The sequence below is a fragment of the Exophiala oligosperma genome (assembly GCF_000835515.1).
Source record: "Exophiala oligosperma strain CBS 72588 unplaced genomic scaffold supercont1.4, whole genome shotgun sequence".
NCBI lineage: Eukaryota > Fungi > Ascomycota > Eurotiomycetes > Chaetothyriales > Herpotrichiellaceae > Exophiala > Exophiala oligosperma.
In genome coordinates, this window is record NW_015622821.1 from 1,465,785 (window position 1) to 1,486,554 (window position 20,770).

General features: G+C 50.6%; 8 protein-coding genes across 8 annotated transcripts; 4 read left to right on the forward strand and 4 right to left on the reverse strand.

Moving 5' to 3' along the window:
• Positions 1-137: 137 nt before the first annotated feature.
• PV06_04662 (uncharacterized protein) lies at positions 138-2,150 on the reverse strand. Its single transcript, XM_016405582.1, has 3 exons — positions 1,923-2,150; positions 769-1,864; positions 138-715 (listed from the first exon to the last, which is right to left on the reverse strand). The coding sequence occupies exons 1-3, from the start codon at positions 1,923-1,925 to the stop codon at positions 222-224; spliced, it is 1,593 nt and encodes a 530-aa protein (XP_016263788.1). The 5' UTR covers positions 1,926-2,150; the 3' UTR covers positions 138-221.
• A 2,421-nt stretch (positions 2,151-4,571) lies between these two features.
• Positions 4,572-6,005, forward strand: PV06_04663 (uncharacterized protein; the record flags this gene model as incomplete). Its single annotated transcript, XM_016405583.1, has 6 exons — positions 4,572-4,643; positions 4,695-4,776; positions 4,835-4,943; positions 5,014-5,550; positions 5,603-5,738; positions 5,793-6,005. The coding sequence occupies 6 exons, from the start codon at positions 4,572-4,574 to the stop codon at positions 5,829-5,831; spliced, it is 975 nt and encodes a 324-aa protein (XP_016263789.1). The 3' UTR covers positions 5,832-6,005.
• Positions 6,006-6,379: 374 nt separating this feature from the next.
• PV06_04664 (uncharacterized protein) lies at positions 6,380-6,881 on the forward strand (the record flags this gene model as incomplete). Its single annotated transcript, XM_016405584.1, has 2 exons — positions 6,380-6,480; positions 6,533-6,881. The coding sequence occupies 2 exons, from the start codon at positions 6,380-6,382 to the stop codon at positions 6,879-6,881; spliced, it is 450 nt and encodes a 149-aa protein (XP_016263790.1).
• A 905-nt stretch (positions 6,882-7,786) lies between these two features.
• PV06_04665 (uncharacterized protein) lies at positions 7,787-10,717 on the forward strand (the record flags this gene model as incomplete). Its single annotated transcript, XM_016405585.1, has 3 exons — positions 7,787-8,176; positions 8,273-10,586; positions 10,659-10,717. 3 exons carry the CDS (start codon positions 7,787-7,789, stop codon positions 10,715-10,717), a joined length of 2,763 nt encoding a protein of 920 aa, XP_016263791.1.
• A 297-nt stretch (positions 10,718-11,014) lies between these two features.
• PV06_04666 (uncharacterized protein) lies at positions 11,015-11,926 on the reverse strand (the record flags this gene model as incomplete). The annotated part of the gene is made up of 1 exon (XM_016405586.1): positions 11,015-11,926. The coding sequence occupies one exon, from the start codon at positions 11,924-11,926 to the stop codon at positions 11,015-11,017; it is 912 nt and encodes a 303-aa protein (XP_016263792.1).
• Positions 11,927-12,346: 420 nt separating this feature from the next.
• On the reverse strand, positions 12,347-13,207 carry PV06_04667 (uncharacterized protein). The gene has a single exon (XM_016405587.1). It carries the CDS (start codon positions 13,034-13,036, stop codon positions 12,632-12,634), a length of 405 nt encoding a protein of 134 aa, XP_016263793.1. The 5' UTR covers positions 13,037-13,207; the 3' UTR covers positions 12,347-12,631.
• A 422-nt stretch (positions 13,208-13,629) lies between these two features.
• PV06_04668 (uncharacterized protein) lies at positions 13,630-15,012 on the forward strand. Its single transcript, XM_016405588.1, has one exon. The coding sequence runs from the start codon at positions 13,679-13,681 to the stop codon at positions 14,888-14,890; it is 1,212 nt and encodes a 403-aa protein (XP_016263794.1). The 5' UTR covers positions 13,630-13,678; the 3' UTR covers positions 14,891-15,012.
• Positions 15,013-17,837: 2,825 nt separating this feature from the next.
• PV06_04669 (uncharacterized protein) lies at positions 17,838-19,566 on the reverse strand. Its single transcript, XM_016405589.1, has 2 exons — positions 19,357-19,566; positions 17,838-19,284 (listed from the first exon to the last, which is right to left on the reverse strand). The coding sequence occupies exons 1-2, from the start codon at positions 19,471-19,473 to the stop codon at positions 18,280-18,282; spliced, it is 1,122 nt and encodes a 373-aa protein (XP_016263795.1). The 5' UTR covers positions 19,474-19,566; the 3' UTR covers positions 17,838-18,279.
• Positions 19,567-20,770: the final 1,204 nt, after the last annotated feature.

Consider the following 20,770-nt stretch of genomic DNA (forward strand, 5'->3'; position numbering starts at 1 on the left):
CCCAGAACCTCTCAAAATCTCGCTTAGATGTTACAACGGGGGAGTGAGCACGACAATCCTTCCCCCGATCACACGCACACTCACCACCACGGAGTACGCGCGGAGTATACAAGAGCCAAGGGCCGAGGGAATGATTGTGCTGCAGTGCATTAACAATTTCCTGCCGTAACAGGCTGGTCTATGTAGTGTATTAAATAAACGAGAAATTCCGCAGCGCGACTCTATTTGCCGCTATACCGTCTCTCGAGCCAACGAAGAGGGGCATACGAAACACCGGTGAAGATGAAGGCCATGATGACCCCGAGTTCCCCTCCCTTTTGGCCAATTTGTCTCGCAATAACTCCCACGTACCAGGTCTGGTTCATTCCGAGTACGGCGCCAACGATTCCTAGTAGAAAACTGAGAACTGCCGCGGCACCCCAGGGTAGCTTCGTTTTGTCGGCGTAACTCTCGACATTGTAGCCAGTCTTTCTGCGGAAGATGAGGTCTTCTTGCAAAACAATCATAAACAAGGCACTTGTCCAGTACCCAATCACACTCAAAAAGTTGGAGATGATGGTCATGAGATGAGCTCGGCCTGCAATTCCGCAGATGGCGTATATCAGGACCGCGACCAGGGTCCAAAACAGTCTCGGAATGATAGCAAAGTAGGTTGTCAGAGCTTGAATGGACAAACCCGCAGAGTAGGTATTAGGAATATTGTTTGCAACGAGTCCTAGTACTAGTTAGAAATTATCTTCAAGCACTGATGCGCAGATTCATCCTTACCGAGGAAGAATACCACCATCAGGAATGTACCAAAGCCATGGACAGGCTTGAGAGCAGTGCCAATGAGGGCACCATAGCCCTTGGTAGTATAAACCTCCATCCACTCCGGAGTGCTGCCGAGAGAACCACCGATGGCCAGGCCAACTGATTGGAAAAAGACCATGGGAACGGTGATGCCGACCCAGGTCAGCGAGAAGGTCTTCCAGCGCGGCGTCGTGGCAGGGTAAGTGATGTAGTAGTCAGACGCAATTGGCAAGAATCCAGAAGCAGAGCCAAAGCAAATCGTGATCATTGTCAAGAAACTGCCCGAGAAGGTCGCTCCGTGGGACACGTTCGGTGCACCAGAATCAAAGTGTCTCGAGGCAACGGCGCAGAGGATGATGGTCGCAATGAATCCCGGGATGAAGGCGTATCGCTCGTAGAAGTGGACAATGTTGTAACCGAAACCAGCAATAACGAATGAAAGGATGGAGAGAATGATGATGCCCACCACAGTCGGACATGAACCTCCGGAGATGTAGTTGAGAATCTGACCGCCAATGACCACTCCGACGAGGCACCACCCGAGCTCGGTGATGGCGTTCACCAGAGCAACGAGCTTGCCTCCGTACCAGCCAAAGGAGAATCGAGCGAGAATGATCTGTCGCAGGCCAAGTCGTGGACCGAACGTGCCCATGAACGCAGCACAAGCAGCTCCCAGGCTTGTGCCGAAAAAGACCGCCAGGAAGCCATTCGTCACGCTAAGGCCGAGCCATGAGGGACCGGCGAGTATGCCAGTCGCGACGGTAGAAATGACGGCAGAGCAAGAAAACCAGAGAAACATCATGTCAAGATAATTGAGGTTCTCATCACGTTCCGTGGGCAAGACACGCTCGATACCACGACTCTCGATGTGGAGTTTCCGGTCCAAGAGATTCGAGTAGTGCTGGACAGTTTGTAGCCATCGCGGACCACGATTTTCGAGCTCACCAGCACCCAGGCCTCTCAGCTGGCTGACTCCTTCCGGCTGGGTGGTTGTCTTTTCAGACATCATGCCTTTTTCTGCCTGGGATCCGAGACTCGCCGCCTCAGCAGGTGATGCTGTAGTAGAGTCCGACTGTGTAGATGATCATCAGCCTTTTGCGTTTAAACAACATTAACTTTGGAGTACGAACCATGGAGTTTTCAATTGATGGATGAGCCTGCGTTCAAGGCTCTGAAGTCCTACCCTGATTGCCAAAGGGTACCGATGTCCTGAACTTTGTGCTGGATGAAGAGCAACAACCATGAGGTTCAGACGTCTAGTGACAAGGAGGCATAATATGTTCCTCGTGGCAATGGAACACGGCATAACCCGCCAGAAGCGAAATTCCTTACTAGGCAACCCAATTTCAGTAACGCGCTCTTATCATTGCAGACGGACCGGCACTGCGACTCGTGTGGTTAGTAAAAGGATCTAGTCCTTGTTCACTAGCAAGTAGTTAGCTCTCTTGCCGCTCTTGCGAACCAATATCATGTCGATGTTTATATTGTGCGAGGCTGGTTGTGGGTTTCGAATATATGGTCGCTGCTTTAGCACAGCATTGAGGTGAAAAGTGAGAGGACTAACAGAGTGCGACAATCCCAGTCTAGCACGATTGCTGCCCGTTCCCCGGCTCAACTAGCAAGGGTCTGGGTGCATCCAGTCTGCATGTCGAGAGCCAGTGCTTCGACGGACTCCCGTCAGGGTTGGCGCTCATCGGGTGGTCGGCTTGTCACCTGGTGGAATGGGCAGAACTCGGTTGCCTCCAGACACTTCGGTGGTCTGTGTGCCCCACGAAGGCATACAGTATTCGCCCGCTATTGAGAACCAGTTCTCATTACCTCGTTGGGCAACCGAATATTCGAACATTCGATAAGCGAAAACATCCCTTGTCCCAAAGTCAGGTGCCCGAATTTCCAGAACAGATGCCTTTTGGGAAACCGAACACCGAGCCAGGCTCCGTTATGTTGGACACTTTTGACTTTGCCTATGCAACAGAATACTCCTTGCGGTGGACTCCATCAGTGTAATTCCCGCTTTGGGAATATTTCAGCTGCTCGTTATTAGGGGTCCCGTATTCTGGTAGGTTGAATTTGAGGATTAAATGTGTCGCGTCTCGTATACTTGCGCTGAAGAACGTTATTACAAGCGCCGGAACCGTCTTTCTCGTCGTTGAGCAGGAGTCTTCCGTCCCAGGGATTTGGTTCCGACAACGTCCCTTCCACTTTTGTTTGCGCGACGATGGCGCAACAAACCCCTTTGCCTGTGATTGATATTTCGCCTTATCTAGACCCTGCATCGACACCTGCTCAACGTGCAATCACAGCCAAAGATGTCGACAGTGCCTGTCGAGAATATGGCTTCTTCTACCTGGTTGGGCACGGGATAGACGAAGGTCTACGACAAGAGATGCTCCGTTTGGGCCATGAGTTCTTCTCCTTACCCCAGGCCGAGAAGGAACAGATCTCCATCTTTAACAGCATGGATCGAGTCCGCGGATACGCTCGACTTGGGGAGAATGTGACCTCTGGGAAAAGAGATGTTCTCGAGGGATACGATATATATCGAGAGTTTCCTGACCCTTCCTCGAAGATGCTTCGGGGTGCGCAAATATGGCCCTCGCGACCTGCCTCCCTCAGAACAACGGTCCTCGATTATGTGTCCAAGTTAATACCTGTCGGCCAGGCATTGATGCGAGCTATGGGCGATGCCTTGGGAATAGAAAACGGTGCAGAGGCTTTTGAGGAGATTGTTAAGGATCCTTTCTGGGGCCTGAAATTTAACGGTTATCCTCCTCTCTCGACACCAGACCTCTCGGAACAGGAGAAGGGCATCTCTTGTGGCGAGCATACAGATTATGGAGGTTTAACATTCCTACTTGCTGATGATCATATCAAATCAGCTTTGGAGGTCGAAGCAAAGGATGGAGATTGGATCAAGGCTGATCCCATCCCTGGGGCTTATGTTGTGAATATTGGTGAGTTCGATCAAGAACAAAGATAAAACGAAGAAGAACAGGGTACTGATTCCTCGCAGGCGATATGGTCAATGTTCTCACAAATAATCGTTACACTGCAACCGTCCATCGGGTGATTCACCGGGGCGACACACCGCGAGTTTCGATTCCTTTCTTTTTTGAACCATCTCTTTCTACCTTGATTAAACCACTCCAGGGTTGTGGAGATGATAACGTTAATGAAAAGGCTGCGGCTAGCTACTATGAACATATGTGCCACATGCTGTAAGTCAAAGAGGTGCCCTTTACTACTTCTATATCTAACATATGACAGTTATGATGGACGATTTGTAGAAAGTGGCAAAGAAGTAACGGAGATGCTTGTAAACGAAATATCGTTAAAAGGTTGAAGTGGTCGAGTCTGTATAAAATAGCATGGATTGGACGACTTTCTTTACGGTCAACATAGCTAATGTGTAACTCGAAAATCCGTCAACCTGGGGACGGGGGAAGGTGTAAACCCCCTTCCTGAGTTAATTCGAAAACTACTGTAGAAATTGTGGTGTAATAGCAATAGGCAATGCATGGTGGAAAGGCTCGAGGCGTGGGTAACTTGGTGGATAGCGGACGGTCCTCTTGACGTGCCCTGCTCCACACCTTCTCCGTTGCATGGATCTGAGAAAGGGCCCAACGCCCAGGGTACTGGTCCCTATTAGCCTGAGCATATCATAAACCTTCTCAAGCCAGTCCAGTCCGTTTTACTACCAATTTTTTCTTCCTTCTCCCAATATAAAGCATTTCGAATCGTCACAGCCAACAATCCTTTGCTCAAATACAATAGACAGAATGGCGACTCCAACTATCACGTTAAAGCCTTCCGGCCAGAAGGTCGCTCAAGTGGGATTTGGTCTATGGAAGGTAGGTCGAAATCCTGTGGGCTCAATACTTCAATCACTAAACAATGCACAGGTGCCGAACGACAGCACGGCAGATGTTGTTTATGGTGCCATCAAGAACGGTTACCGCCACTTTGATGGTGCCTGCGACTACGGTACGTTTGTCGGAGAGCTACTGTTTTTTGTTTTTGTTTTTGACTTACCGTTCAACAGGAAACGAGAAGGAAGCTGGCGAGGGTATCAACCGAGCCATCAAGGACGGCTTGGTAAAGAGAGAAGAAGTATTCGTTACCACAAAACTCTGGGCAACGTTCCATTCTCCGTAAGTGAAAAGAAAGTCCGACATGCCATCGGCCGGAGAATCAAGGACTAATTCTTCTGCGATAACTAAGAGAACATGTCAAGCAAATAGCAAAGAAGCAACTTGCCGACTGGGGTCTAGAGTATTTCGACCTCTATCTCATCCACTTCCCTCTCCCACTTCAATACGTCGACCCGGCCGAGAGATATCCTCCCGGATGGTCGATTGCTGCTGACAAGTGGGAGACGAAGACTGCCGCCATTCCCCTTGCTTCGACCTGGAAGGCAATGGAATCTCTCGTCGATGAGGGCCTCGTCAAGAACATCGGTGTCTGCAACTTCCAGGGTGGATTGCTCATGGACCTGATCCGCTCAGCCAGGATCCAGCCAAGCATGCTCCAGATCGAGCATCATCCTTATCTTGTGCAACCTCAGTTGATGGACCTGTGCAAGGATCTCGGTATTGCCATCACGGCGTACTCAAGCTTCGGACCTTTGAGCTACCGTGACCTGCAGAGTCCCAAGGCCATGGGCACTTCATTGCTCTTTGAGAATGACGTGATTACCTCCATGGCAAAGAAACTTTCCCGAACTCCGGCTCAAGTTCTTCTGAGATGGGCGGTGCAACGGTAGGTCTACCCTTCGGATGTGCACCGACAAGGCTGACACGAGGAATTACAGTGGTCTAATTGTCATTCCCAAGTCGAACGATGCAACGCGCCAGAAGCAGAACCTCGATCTATTCTCCTTCGAGCTTTCTTCGCATGAGATGGACAACATCAACTCTATGGACAAGGGCTTGCGCTTCAATGATCCGGTAAGTTACTGCTTACAGCAAAGATATATGTGATGTGGACTAACACAGTGTCAGGGTGACTACTTGAACCCCCCTCAAAGAATCTTCGCTTAAGATTCTCCAGACCACCAGCACTGCAAGGTCTCTTTTGTCAATCAAAAGTAAGACGTCAAAGCTGGACTGCATTACCCAGCAGAATAGCCAACACCGGCAATATTTGGTTGTTGGACATCATAGCTTGTGCCATTACAAAGATGAAGATGTATCTTAGGACCAACTGAATGTTTGACCACAACCCATTTCTTGCCCTCTAGCGAACAGTATGATGCCGCAGGAGATCACGAATAGAACCTATATTGCTTTCGCATGCATGCATTGAATGATGTTCCCTCAGCTGGTTTTTTAATTCGGCGTGGCCCGGATGCTCAATCTGGTGATCTTCGGGCGCCGCCTTTAGATGGCCAAAATTGTCTCGCGTTGTTTCGTGATGGTGACAGCGACGTGCGTTTGTCGTAGGGACTTTGGTAAATCGCATCTGCTTCCCTGCTCGCGGCAAAGAAGTTTTATTCAGCAACCATTTCTACGGGTAGACTCTTGTTGATACTTTAATTCTCTAGGGTTGTCTCTCGTGGGCTTCACAACTCGATCATGACTTCGTGGTAATGAACGACAGCTCGACCAACGGGCCAGTCGCGTCCGTGTTTGTCTTTCTTCATGAAATTGCCTCTCTACCACCTGAAACCAAGGTGAGACTCTTAGGCTGGTATGCTTCAAGCATCAACCAGCACCCTTGGTACTGACTTGACCCACTCCAGTGTTGTGGACTACGACATAGTCAAAGGACAGCTCGTACTAGAGCACGCCTATCCAAGCCACATCCGACCTATTCCACGAGTTTCGGTCGATGTAAAACTCATCCTCGAGACAGTTGATGCATCCCTACTCAGAACGGGTGCTTGGGTCAACATCATCGGCTACTCAAGACTCACGGGGCCAAAGAGCCGCAGAAACAAGGCAAAAACACAGCAGGGGTCAAGAGTTGAAATTCCTTCCATGCAAGCAGTTTTGATGTGGCCTGCGGGAGCTCTCAGAGTAGAAGACTATGAGATCACTCTCGAGGAACAACGATCGGCCCAAAAACAATCAAAATCACTTCATAAGTGAGCGTCTTGACCGGCGTCGTCAATACTGCTAAGACGAGGCGCTCGGAAACCGAGACAGCTTACTATCATTTTCAAGCCGGTGATGCCAAAGATTATTTCATGATCTCTGATTGGATGCAGATAGACAAGCATCTTGCCCACAACGCACTGCGCGAGGGGGAGTTGCTGGTGTGGTCAGATTGTCAATTCGCCTGCTAAGACCCGGGATCCCCTTGGGTCTGGATGCCTCTCTACGACTGTGGCCGGGAAAGTCAAGGACTTCCCACGGGGCGAGAGTTCGTGATGGTGAGGGCTGTCCGGGGCCAGAACCGTTCAGAGATCTTCGTCTGCTCAGGCAACTAGAACACTGTCCCTGCCACATTACCAGATGGTTCCTTTTCGGCCGGATCATTCATCACACAATTTTCAAGAGACCCCATAGCCTTGAAGATATCAGAAACCAAAGCGAAGCTGGAAAGAGGTTGAATCCACCATCGTCGTCAGATGGAGAGAAGTTGTCTGAATGCCAGAGCGAATATCGTTTCTATTCTCGACGCCATCTATTTCCAAATGTATCATCCATCTACTTACTGTAGGTCAAAATGTCTTACTGTGGCTTGTTCTCGCCACCATCAAACTTCTGCATTTTCTTACGTGTTCAGACTGGACCCTGAATTGGGTTCGTCAAGATCTCCCGAAGGGGACTAAGATTCGCTTTGCCTATATCACCAATGTCCGTGCCATTGCATATCCCAATCACTTACATCTCTCATGCTGCCCTAAAGCCTGCTTCATCGACCCAGACGCCAATTCCTACGCAACCCAAGTCGAAAGGCCTCAATCGGCAATACTGCGGTCTACCTTGAGGGTGCTCTCGCTCACGACTATCTGACTCGTACAACTCGGAAACCGGTGGTAACCAACACAATGATTTCCGATATCGACCTGGCCTCGACATCGAGCCTGCCACCACCTCCAACTCCCTCGTCAGATCAAGCCGGTTCTACGATGACAACTGCAGCAGCTCAGTCCCCCGCCGTGTCTCGACTAAGCGAAATGGCCATGCAAAGCAGAAAGTCGGTTCTCTACTCTTCAGGCGACTTCCGAAACAGCTCCATACCGGAGTTGCGCGACATGAAAGCCGACATGATGTGCAACTGGCTGTACCAACAACAGTTGGAGCGGATGTGGTCGACCAATGGCCTGGAGGAGGGCGTGGTTCTGAAGAAGACCAAGGACGACTACAAGTGTGCCCCGGCCGACCTTTTGAGTCATCGGGATGGGTTTTTTGATGCTGTACAGAAGCTCAATGTCAAGGTAATACTGAACAACCCTTTTACTCCATCGTTTTTCCCGACGAGTCAAGATGTTTTCTTGTTGGTTTTTCTGACTATGCATGTATGACATTCCTAGTGTGCAATGACCGTCAACACGCGCATCATCAAGCTCTTCCTACAAGACGACAATCTCAGTTACGTTCCATTGGAATCGGGTTTACGATTGCAGATCCTGCCCAGCATCTCACACCTGCCTCAATGCCAGAAACACCACTTTGCAGCTTTCATCCGAGACCAACAGATCCTCATCGTGTGGGACGACGATCCGAACCACGTCCTCAAACGAGTCCAAGGCATCGAGGAGCAGCTCATCAGTATGGTGTGGAAGGAAGAAATGGACGATGACGAGTCCGTCGGACCGGTGGGCGGGGGAAGTGCGATGCCCAGCACCACCCACTTGAACCCCGACAACGACGGCGGTTCTTCAGATCTGGAGCAACAGAATCAAGTTGGTGCGGTCGCTCCTCGCCGTCAGGTGGTCTTGATCCAGTCGATCCTCACGGCCGTCACGCTCGTCCTGCTCGTCGTTGCCATCGGCAGTGGCTGGCGGCAGATCGCCATCGAAATCATGGTCGACAAGAACTGGATGCGCCTCGCTTTCTTGCTGGTCGTGCCGTTCCAGTGCTGGCTGGCTTTGTTCTTTATGCAATCCGTCTCCGGTTGCGTCGCTCAGATTGTCGGTCCCATCAGCCAGATGAACGCCAACACAAAGTTCTTTTCCGGCCAACCGCCACCCCGGCTCGCGCGCTCGGCCGTCCTCCCGCACGTCACGATCCAGTGCCCGGTGTACAAGGAAGGCTTGTTCTCGGTCATCGACCCGACGGTCAAGTCCATCAAGGCCGCCATCTCGACGTACGAGATGCAGGGCGGCACCGCCAACATCTTCATCAACGACGACGGCATGCAGCTGATCCCACCCGACCAGGCCCGGGAGCGCCGCGAGTACTACGACGAGCACAACATCGGCTGGGTGTCGCGTCCCAAACACAACCCCAAACCGGCGACCGCGGAGGAAAAGGCCTTTGTCCGGGCCGGCAAGTTCAAAAAGGCATCCAACATGAACTACGCCCTCAACGTGAGCACGCGGGTCGAGGACAAACTGCTGGCCCTCGTCACCCGCGACGACGATGACGGCGACGACGCCGAGGTCAGTCGGCAGCACCGGAGCGCTGAAGAGGAGCGAGAGGCGTACGATCGGGCCCTGGCCGAGGTCATCCTCGAGGACGAAGGCCGCACCCAGGCCGAAGGCAACGTCCGCGTCGGCGACTACATCCTGCTCATCGACTCCGACACCCGCGTCCCCGTCGACTGCTTCCTGGACGCCGTCAGCGAGATGGAGCAGTCGCCCCCGGTGGCCATCATCCAGTTCGCGTCGGGCGTCATGAACGTCACCGACACCTGGTTCGAAAAGGGCATCACCTTCTTCACCAACCTCGTCTACACGGCCATCCAGTACGCCGTGTCGAACGGCGACGTCGCGCCCTTTGTCGGCCACAATGCCTTTCTGCGCTGGAAGGCCGTGCAGGACGTCGCCTACGTCGAGACCGACGTCAACGACGGCGCCAGCAAGGAAAAGTACTGGTCCGAAGCCACCGTGTCCGAAGACTTTGACATGGCGCTCCGGCTCCAGACGAACGGCTACATCCTCCGCCTGGCTGCGTACGCCGGCCAAGGGTTCAAGGAAGGCGTCTCGCTGACGGTCTACGACGAACTTGCGCGCTGGGAAAAGTATGCCTATGGATGCTCCGAGCTGATCTTTCACCCCTTTGCACAGTGGTTCACAAAAGGCCCTCTGACCCCGCTCTTCCGGAACTTCATCTCCAGTAACATGCCTCTGCCCTCGAAACTGACCATCATGGCTTACATCGGCACGTACTACGCCATCGGCTCCGCCTGGATCTTGACCCTGCTCAACTACTGCATCGTCGGTTGGTTCAATGGCACTCTGGATCACTACTACATCGACAGTTTCAAGATCTATTTCGCCATCATTCTCGTCTTCACGGCGCTGGGGAATCTTGCCCTCGCCATCATGAGGTATCGCATTGAGGAGAAGACCCTAGGATCGGCGCTGTATGAGAATTTCCGATGGATACCGTTGCTGACAGTCTTCTTGGGGGGCATATCCTTGCATGTGTCGCAGGCAATCTTGAGCCATTTGTTCAGCGTTGACATGAGTTGGGGTGCGACGAGCAAGGAGGCAACGGACACAAGCTTCTTCAAGGAAGTTCCAGTGATATTGCGCAAATTCCGACTGACATTTGCGTTCTGTGTGGTACTGAGCCTGGGTATGATCATCGTTGCGGGCGTCGGTCCTCTCGGTGCATTCGTGCCCTATGACTGGCAGATATCTTTTTTTACGGCGATTTGGCCATTGGCAACTGTGGTTGGTAAGTCTTCTCTTGTTTCGATACTGCCAGAAGATGTGATGTGGGCATGTTCTGACAAAGATGGTCTTTTAGCTTCGCATGCATTGCTGCCGCTCGTGCTGAACCCTGGCTTGATGCAATTTACATTTTAGAGTTGGCAGCAAGCTAGGTATATTGATCTATTTGAGTTTGGGGTGTCGACTTCGAAAGACACGATACCAGACCGCCACACCGTCGGCCTTTTTCTTTCTGTGTGGCTGTGAGTGAGTGAACTGAAGATGTTGATACCTAATGACCTCGAGGCGTCAGTCATTCCCGCCAAGGGTTTTTCCCGTCTGCTTATTTTCATAGTTGATCATTAATAGAATCCTCCTGTACAATCATCGGTCCTTCATCGTCAGGACGTGATGCACACAGCCACGTTTTATTTGCTCTTCCGTCGACGCTGATCATTGGTCTGGCTCGAAGTCGAAACGACCAGTGATCAACCATTTGTTTCTGAAATCCCTAAGTGCGCATCTTGGCCTCGGCGGCGGCCACATCAAACATTCAGGTGGGATGCTTCCATATCTAGTGACGGGGGGTAGCTGGATGGGATACTCAAACCTAACAATGAAGCTGCCATCTTCCGTCTGACCAAGTATGTGCCATCCGTCAGGAAAGGTTTCACCGTTCTCCGCCGGGTTATCCGGGAAGGTTATATACGGTATCAGCTTGCGCGACCACTTCTCCGAGGGGCTGCGAGTCGGCCAGCCGAAGTACATCCGGACAAGGCTCTGGGCTTGCTTCATCACTGAAACGGCCCGTTCGCGGTCCATGGCGCGGATGAGATGGGGCGTGAAGAGCTGGAAGGGTTCCGGGAAAAGCGCGGTCAAGTTCTCGTTGTTGTTTTCGTGCGCGGCCAAAACTTCGATATGTTTGATCCAGGAGATGCCCACGCCGAGGCCGTACGAGTTGTTGGCGAAGAACTCGCACAGGCATTTGAGGCAGTGGAACCGGACCGTCAGTTGGTTGAGGAGCGGGAGGATCTCGTTCTTGACGAGTGCGCAGACTTGAAGTAGGACAAGCCCACTGTTGCGGATGAGTGATTCCAAAGCAAAGAAGCGTGAGAGGTAGTAGGACGCCTCGGATTTGCCGATGCATGTGGATGCTTTGTTCGGGCGCGCGACCGACGCTTCACAAAGGGAGACCTCGATCACGTCGGGGAGCAGCTGTCTGTAGACGTTTAGGCGTGTTTCGGCCGGTAATTCCAGAAGGGGAAAGAACCGTCTCGGTGGACGTTCATAGGGAGGAAAGGGACGATAGGGCAAGTCGACGGTGGGAGAGGGTTTGGAGGTGGGTGTGACTAAGCTCATGGCCATTGGGGCAGCCACCAATGCCTGCCGTAGCTGCGTTGTAAACTAACGTTGTGGCGAGCAGTACCAGCAGTTCTTCGCTTGTTCAATACAGGATCTGTGATTGTGTGCTGCCGTCTGTTGCAGACGAGAGAAAAGGATAGAGTAGAAAAGGATTGTTGATGGGTGAAGGAGAGGAAAAGGAGGGAAGAGTGATGAGATGTTGCGGTCAGGTCGAGGTGCATTAGGCTTGGCGAGGCGTTCAATAGCGCCTGCCACATGCAGCTTGTTGGGCTCGTATTGCAATGCATCATGCAGCCTGTCACACAAAGGCAGGGATTCTGTTGGCCCCTGGTGACGATGAGATTAAGAAGGGGTTGAGTAAGGGGGCTGGTGAAAGAACATCCGGTCCGTCAGCGAGATGGGGTTCTTCCAAAGTACATCGTTCTATCATTGAGGATATAAGAGACTGACAAAACAACCAGAATATCTGCTTTCGAGTAAATTGGAAAATTGTAGAGAGTTCCTTCGTGGTCCATCAAATAGTGTCGAGTCAAAATCGCAACAGCATCGACAAGGTTGTGATTCTTTTTTCCCTTCTTCTGTAAAGACGACAATGAAAAGAATTTCATGATATCTCCACGGTAGATCAGCAACGCTAGTTTCCCGCTTTATCCACAGCAACATTGAACTGCAAGCATTTCCCGGGGGATCGTTAGCCTTTCTCATCATCTAGATCTCTTTGATGGCCTTGATTTCCCTCTGCTCGATAAATTCATCAAAATGCTTCCGAGCAAAGACTCCTCCTGCAAAAACCGTCGCCACCCATTCAATCCAGGCCGGTCTGGTAATCTTGACGTTGTGTTTCTTGAGCTTAGTCGTTGCGAACCATATGGTCTCAATGCCATGAAGGCCGAACAAGGTGTAGAATATGATGTCTTGGACAAGCTTCGAGTACCTTGCCGCTTTGGCACTTCTCGCTAGGATGTGGTCGTGAATGACCGAACGAGGCTCGATGAACTTCCTTCTTGAAGAGAGAACCATCAAAGCGGCGGTGATCAGAGTCCCGACCGCTTTCCGGCCCTTTGGTAGTTCATAGTCGTCGATTGTGAGGGCTGTGGCTTTATGGGTCGCCATTGCGATGATAGAGTTGCCGCGTCAAGCCTGCGCAGATGAGGGTTGTATGGGAGAAGGTCAGAGAATCCCAGTCTCCCAGACCACACCCGGGGGGCGTTTCATATGGCTACTTCTCTTATGCCTTCAGTGCCGGGACAGTGAGATGCGAAACGGACATGGTTCCCCGCCCTTTTCTTGCGGGGGGATATGTGGAACAGCTGGCTGAAAAGAGATCATTGGCCTACCCTTGTCAAGAGAAGTGATATTCGTTGAATCGTCAGGTGAGGAGTACGCACGGCCGGAGCCTCTTGGAACCCAAAGAGGCAATGGACAGCGAATGTTGATGGAAGCGGGAGTGCAAGGACCACAGATTGTTGGTTTGGTACTTGGGCTATGGACGAGGATGTGTGTACTCCGTGTTCCCCGTACCAGGAGAGAAAGAGGAGAAGTCGGGAAAGGGAAAGCAGGACGAGGGGAGATTGCGGAGCGGGGGAAGTGGCTTATCGATAACAAAACACTCCTTACTGTGACGGGTTAGACGCTGAAAATCATAGCTTACATAAGTCATTTTGTCTGTCCCGAGTCAAATTTATCTCGGCGCAGGCAGGTGGAAAAAAAGATAGTCGAGGTGCAAATCCAGCTTGACTTCCTCTCGTTGCTCAAATGGCGCCATACGACAGTGATTCTTCCGACGAGGATGGCGACTATTCGAAAACGAATGTTCTCCTTGGCTATGCCAGTACAGATCCCACCGACGACGACGTCAGCCACGTTGGTGGCTATCCTACTTGGTTAGATGCCAAACATCCTCCTCCAGCGACACTTGCAAGATGCAAGGTCTGCAATGGATATTTGTCGCTCCTGTTGCAACTCAACGCAGATCTCCAGCAATACTTTCCACGTGACGAACGTCGCCTACACATATTGTGCTGCAGAAAGAGAACCTGTTCAAAGAAAATCGGTAGCGTGAGAGCTTTTCGAGAAGTCAAGAAGGGCGAGGTGAAGGAGAACAGCCAGAAGCAAGCGCCTCAACCGCAGCCTCAACAGTCACAACCGCCTCTTGGAAATGCGCTGTTTGGCGGCTCCGCGGCACCACCATCAACGGCGGGCACCAATCCGTTCTCCATGTCCGGGTCATCGCAGCCTCCAGTGAACCCTTTCTCGTCTGTCGGCTCTCCTTCAACACTGGCGGCAAAACCTCCGCAACCTCCTGTCAACGAACCACAACCTCCCATCGAGACGTTCGCAGACAAACTCAAGATCTCGGGGGACTCAACCCCTCCTCGGACGAGCAAAGACCCTGTTGAACCTTGGCCCGACAACTCTGAAGCCGCCTCCCCCTTTCCGTCATTCTATCTAGACGCATGGCCTGAAGAGCTGGAGAAGGAACAAGAGGAAATCCCGGCCGCCGAGGCGTCAAAGGCGAAGTACGATTTGGATGATAGCAGCAATGGCGGTGCTTCTGAAAAGGATGCGTTTGAATCTACCATGGATAAAACATTTCAAAAGTTCTCTGATCGAATATCTCAAAATCCAGAACAAGTCCTTCGATATGAGTACAAAGGCGATCCTTTGCTTTATTCGGGCGCAGACAATGTCTCTTCGAGGTTTGTGGTACCGCACGGGAAGTCCGGCGCAGTCAGAGGCATGCCCAGGTGCGAAGGTTGTGGTGCTCAAAGAGTTTTCGAGTTACAACTTGTGCCCGGATTGATTTACGAGCTAGAAAAGGATGAAGTGATGGATTTAGACGATGGAATGGAATGGGGCACAGTGATTGTCGGGACCTGTGTGAACAACTGCGGCATACCCGGGGAAATCACCTTTCGTGAAGAGTGGGTGGGTGTGCAGTGGGAGGAGAGGGTGGTTAAGAAATGACATGAAGCACGGCGATAGACATATTATTGTCACTTTTCGATCACAATAATTCCCGACCTTTGCAGTTCCAGCCCAAGTCGATTCCGCCTGCTCGTGGGGATCCAGAGTGGGTGATGTTCGTGGCGCCGTTTAACGGATTTGATAGTATGGTTTCTCTCGAACAATAATAGCCGTGATTGTTCGCTCTCGTTCCTTTACTTTGGCCTGCTCAATCCACGATATGCTGCAAGCTTTTTGGCATTGAAAAATAGCCGACATGAATCGCCCGGTGATGACCTGTTTCTTCTTTTTTTTTGTCCCCCGTTCAGCCCATGTCACCCTAGTCCCCGTTAGGCTACGAAGCTGATAATGCCCTAGCTACGACAAGGAGCAACGACGAGAACAAGGACAAGGATGAGGAAGAAGGTACGATAGTACGGAGGAGTAATAATAACAATAATGTCACCGACGGCCCACGATGAAATGATTTGATGAGTGAGATGATCATCGATCAACGATCAAAAGGTGAGTATTACCTGAGGTGGTACGGAGTACTCCGTAGGTAATTCCGGCCAAGCCCGTAGTTAATTCCCCCATATTATTACTTGCCATCCAACGTACGGATACGAGTATTATTACTCGTAATCCCTAAGGGCGGCTACCCCAGAACTAGCGCGCCACGCTAAGTCGCGTAATGACGCGTGCCGGAAATTTATCCACGACGTCACTTTGTTTTTCTTTCAAGGTTTGTTTTCTCCTTTTTTTTCGGGAGGTGCTGTTTTGAGCTGTCAAAAAAAAAACTTCAACAACGTTGATCTTTGGTATGTAGATACGTGGTAAATCTTTCAGCCTCACAAAACATGTCCTTCTGTGCTCGAGTTCAAAACGCATGTTCCAACCGTAAAATGATGGCTCGTGTTCGCGCTCGTAGGGCGAAACGATTGTGCAATCACTCGTAAAAGTTCCCACTTTTACTCCGTAAATCCCGCCGATCATCAGCAAAACCTTTGGAACGCGTCCTTTTGTTTGGCGTTACCACTACACACCATGAACTCGTTTCCCACTATACTATACAGAGTACGGCGTGGATGTACAGTAGATATCTCTAGCTCTTGTCTCCCTCCTGGTCAGATTATTATTATTAGTAGCCGGTATGCATATACTTGACCATGTTGAGACATTGAGCCGCATGGTGCCATGCATGGTACATGGTACATGCAAGTAACTCATTTACTGTAAATGGGTAGTTCCTCCGTTGAGGCGTGCGTGATATGAGCGCACACACACACACACATAAGATTGCAAAGTTGGCAAAATAAGCAAGTTGTGCCGTTCCCCGATCAAAAGATCCAAAATCGGCCTTGTACATCTGCACATGCAGGCCTCGCGTGGAATACTCGGTACGTATCTACTATTGTAGGTAAAGTGCAAACGAACTAACAGAGTACTTTTACGAACTACAACTTTATATTTTACGTATATGTCATCTCGGAGTTCCCTACCCTTTGACCTTTTTCGTTGGATACTCTTCTCTACACTACGACGCAATGATTGTGTACGGGACTGTACAAGTAGTAATATCACTATTGTACAAAAATTCCCCCTCTTTCTTGGATCTACCTTTTTTAAGACTACCTAACTCGTACAAAAAGGATCGGTGCCTACAGAATTTGTTTTTACGTAGACACCGAGTTTCCCTCTGAGATCTTTTCCCCATCGATAATGTTATAGTCCTCATGATAGTCGAGTAGCCCTGCAGCGTTGATTTCGCTAAAAATAATATGGGTTTGCGTGTAGGGTACTGAGTACGGAGGTAGTAGGTAGGTAAGCACGAGATCCCGTAATCTTTTCTTTTTCTTTTTCTTTTTCTTTTTCTTTTTCTTTTTCTTTTTCTTTTTCTTTTTCTTTTTCTTTTTCTTTTACCTGGTATACTCTTACGGAGTACTAACAAGTGAATTCGTTCGGTAGCCCCAAAAAATTATGCTCACAAAATAGTCACGAGATATATCTGATCATGAAGTATATTTTCAAGCGTGATCAATTTCCCGTATGGAGAGCACATGACCCTAACATATCTCACCTTTTGATCAAAAGGGGAAAAAGAAAAAGTCAAAGTTGTTAAGTGCATGCATACATCAACACCATCGGCAGTATGGAGTATATTGTATAAAAGGTACCCGCAGCGGGAACTTGATGGAGTAGACAGGTAACTCTTAAAACAGGTATCCTTACAGTAAAGGGGGGGGGGGAGTGGGCAAAGGTGGGAGGAGGTGGGAGGTTGGGAAAAGCTACCTAGGTACATCAGGTAGGTAGGTGCTCCGTACGGGAGTATGTACGCACTCTACTCTCGTACTTACTACTGCAAGCACTTTAAAAAGTGAAAGATGTCCAAAATGTCACGATGATGAACGATGATGATGGATTCGGGTGGTTAACCCCCTTTGGAGTATTGTACTCTCCGTACCTCGCAAATCGACTGACGTTACGGATTACCACCCCCAAAGTGCTCCGTAGATATGGGAAAAGTGCTCCGTAGAGACGAATCTTAATTGACATGAAATGTGGCTTGCGAAAAATCAAGACAAAACCAAGTTAAATGTGCTCCGTAAGCCTCCCCCTTCCCGCAAAGAAGGAGGATGCCGCGTTCTGTAATTTCGCACACCACCACAATTCATACACGAGGGAAAATCGCCAAATGCTTAGGCGGGTCTCATCAACAGCAACAACGGTGTCAGCTCAGCCCGTGAGCAACATGAACTAAGAAATCACCCTACGGAATAGTTCAGTCAGAAGCTCCAGTACATCGTAGATGCTCGTCGATCGTCTCGTCAATCCCGAGGTTCGTACCTCAGCAAAAAAGGGAGTGAGGGGACTCAGGAGAACAGCGTGCGATGTGACCAACACGTTTCACAGGCCTTATTTCACTCAGACACAATCCTCTTTGCTGGACCGCAACTCTGTGCAATGGTTACTGTACAACCTATTCTTATTGCATGTAGACTATCTACATCAACTACCTACATGACAGTGCAATGGTGATTAGCAGCAGAGGGATAGCATGGCCTCTTGGCCATGTCAAACATAATAACGGTGATGCGATGCATGGTGAGCCCAGACACACGTAAAAGCAGACGGCCAGCTGTTGAGACTCCTGTCCCATGATGTTCCTCCTCGTGGCGTGGGTGCAAAAGACAATTTCAATCCAACTCTGCCTCCATTTGCATGATCCTCGGGCAATCTTTTGCATAGTTCCCAAAAGCAAGGAACTCCATAATCCGAATCGTCGTATGTGTCGTTAGCAAAAGACAAAAGATTTGTATGCTATTCGTGACAGTTTGATTGTTTCATGACACCACTATCAGGTGTCGTTTCTTGTTTCTTTTTTTTCAATGTCGTAATGGTATGATATATCAGGAGCGAGGGATGAGTTCGTCGCCGAGCTGGAGTGCGAGACCTTGGCTAGTCGGGGTCTTGCGTTGTATTGATGGACTTTCTGAAGCAGCCAGGGCGTCAAAGTTTAGTCCTCTGCGGGCAAATCGGCTAGGGGTCTTTGCTATGCCTGGTGTTCGGCCACCCCATTGAGCCTGCGCAGGTGAAGGAGTGACATTGCAGAAGTCGGCGAGGTTGAAGCCTTGACCGGGAGTTTGGAGTGCACCATTAAACAGCCCCAAATGATTCCCTGGAGTCGTCATGACTGAAGAAGGGAGGTGAGAGTGTTGCGAAGGTGGAGTGGAAGGTGGCTCCCCAGCGGTAGAACCGCGATGGATATTGATCGCAGGGGAACGAGAAGGGGAATTGGCCAAGTACAACAGCAAGTCAGCTCCGGCTTGCTTTGCGTTGACATTGAGTAGACGTTTGGCAGGTGGAGGGGTTCGGGGAGGGGACGAAGAGAGAATGCTGCTCGAAGGTTCGTTTGCAAAGGAGGGCATGCTTAGATCATGATCATCGTCGTCAGAATGAACATCAAACATAGGAGAGTCGTCGTGAGATGTACGTGGCAGGGTAGGGTCGCTTTGGAACATTGTCTGATCCTGGAAAGACTGAGTCCGTCCCAGGACAGGTGAAGACTGTGCCATGCGTGGGTCTTGCTTCCAGCTCATGCTGCTCGATTGTCGATCGAGACCGGTGGTCGACGACGACCTCACTCTCTTTCTTGCTCCAAAGGGAGGTTGCGGGACCTTGAAGACACCATTGGAAGGTCTCGAGAAGCGATTGTTGGCGATAGAGGACATGGGAACAAAGTCGTCGTCCGAGGGGGAGGATCCATCAGAGGGCAAGTCATCGTCGAGAAACGGCCTCTTCCTCTTCAGCTTCTCGGTGACTTCGGGCTCGATGGTAGAGAGAGTTCGATCCTGCCAGCCATTCTGGGCTTTGAAGCTTGCAAAGGCCAGACAATCTTGCAAATTTCGAGCAACCTGAAGAAAAAAAATTGGTCAGTCCAAGGTCGACTCAAGCGAGCAAAGATGGTGAGAAGTTGGGTGGGCTACCTTTGCAATTTCCACTCTCCGCATCACCTTTTCGGCGACATGAGCAGCAGCAAAAGCATGTTGAGGCTGCTGCTGCTGTGAAGCCATGTTGTTACAGAGATTGGGAGTGACCAACATGAGGACTGATGGTACTGAAGACAGGATACAAGAAGGAGAAAAGGTCTCAGAGTGTCAAATATGTATGTGGTAGTGCTTCGGTGGACGTCAAAGCGCAGGCTAGGAAGGATAGCGCTTGTCAGGTTCACCTTTCTAGCCGTGACTCGTGGGGCCGGCTCCTGGCCAGGGCAACGGGGAATGATTGTTCGGATGGTAACACTGGCGACCTCCTGGCCAGAACGGTGCGGAATATGGCTCGTGTATACACTGTACGAACGAGAATGTGGCAATAACAATGTAGGAGACGGACGTGGTGTCTTTGAGGAATAGGAATGAGGAATTTCCCTTGTCAGCGAAGAGTATGGACAAAGTCTGCGGGTGGTAGAAGTCGCAGTTACTGTACCCCGTAGGCACGGCAGGATTGCGACGGCCTAGTGACAATAGGGAGTAGTGAAGCTGGTGAAGCTGGTCAGCCCAGTGACTGGTTGCGGTAACGGGTTAGGCCTACGGAGTGCTATCTACCTACTCTACAATGCCCATCCATGCAATGCGTCTTCTGGTGCCTGTAAATGACTCGGTGGTTAACCGATAGCTGGAACTCTCTACTGCTACGGAGTACGGAGTAGTACCAGCTAAGTAAGAGGGGTTGACCAGCACCAGCGACAATCATGGGTTACAGAGACCTTCAAGCCCACTAAAATCCAAGGCCGCCTGCCTCTCGCCGTCGCCAGTGGCTGGTGAAGCTGTCCAAACCCCCTCGTTATCGAGACCCATTGGCCTACACGCCGCAGCTGAGCTTTCACCCTACCACTCCAGATGGCCTGTGAGATTGGCCGCCGCATTGGTCTCCTGCATGCCCTTCCAGTACCGAGTAGCTGCAGCCATAGACGTCTCTGGCTTGGAGGCCATCTCAAACCCACGTTCAGCCCTCGCCCAATTACGCCCAGCAATGAGCCTTTCCCATCTGCTCGTTTGATTCACTCTTAAACGTTGTCACCCGATCAGGCGCCTGCAAAGTACCACCTCCAAAAAAAAACCTGAAGCAAGCCATCACATAAAACACATTAAGAGCTCGGTTATCTCTGGAAATGTGGAAAAAGAAAGGTCTCCTTTGTGCCCGCCACCTCGAAGCCTGGCCGTGCTGCGGGTATGACCTAGACATGATTGATGTGCTGTCACTCGACATTCCTAAAAACCTGCCGCAAGCAAACGAGAAGAGTTTTCTGTCTCCTTTTTCCTCATGTCACAATGGCCAACCCAAAGCCTGCGTCCGGGGAAAAAGTTGCCTTCCAGGAGAGGCGTAGAACTAAAGGCGCCC

What these genes read in the sequence shown, in the direction of transcription:
- PV06_04662 (XM_016405582.1), bottom strand. An exon ending in GATGGTGGTATTCTTCCTCG is followed by an intron (nt 716 to 768) that starts GTAAGGATGAAT and finishes AACTAGTACTAG; the next exon opens with GACTCGTTGCAAACAATATT.
- PV06_04667 (XM_016405587.1), bottom strand. Translation starts at nt 13,036, where the DNA reads ATGGCGACCCATAAAGCCACAGCCCTCACAATCGACGACTATGAACTA.
- PV06_04668 (XM_016405588.1), top strand. Translation starts at nt 13,679, where the DNA reads ATGGCGCCATACGACAGTGATTCTTCCGACGAGGATGGCGACTATTCG.
- PV06_04669 (XM_016405589.1), bottom strand. Translation starts at nt 19,473, where the DNA reads ATGTTGGTCACTCCCAATCTCTGTAACAACATGGCTTCACAGCAGCAG. An exon ending in GGAGAGTGGAAATTGCAAAG is followed by an intron (nt 19,285 to 19,356) that starts GTAGCCCACCCA and finishes TTTTTTCTTCAG; the next exon opens with GTTGCTCGAAATTTGCAAGA.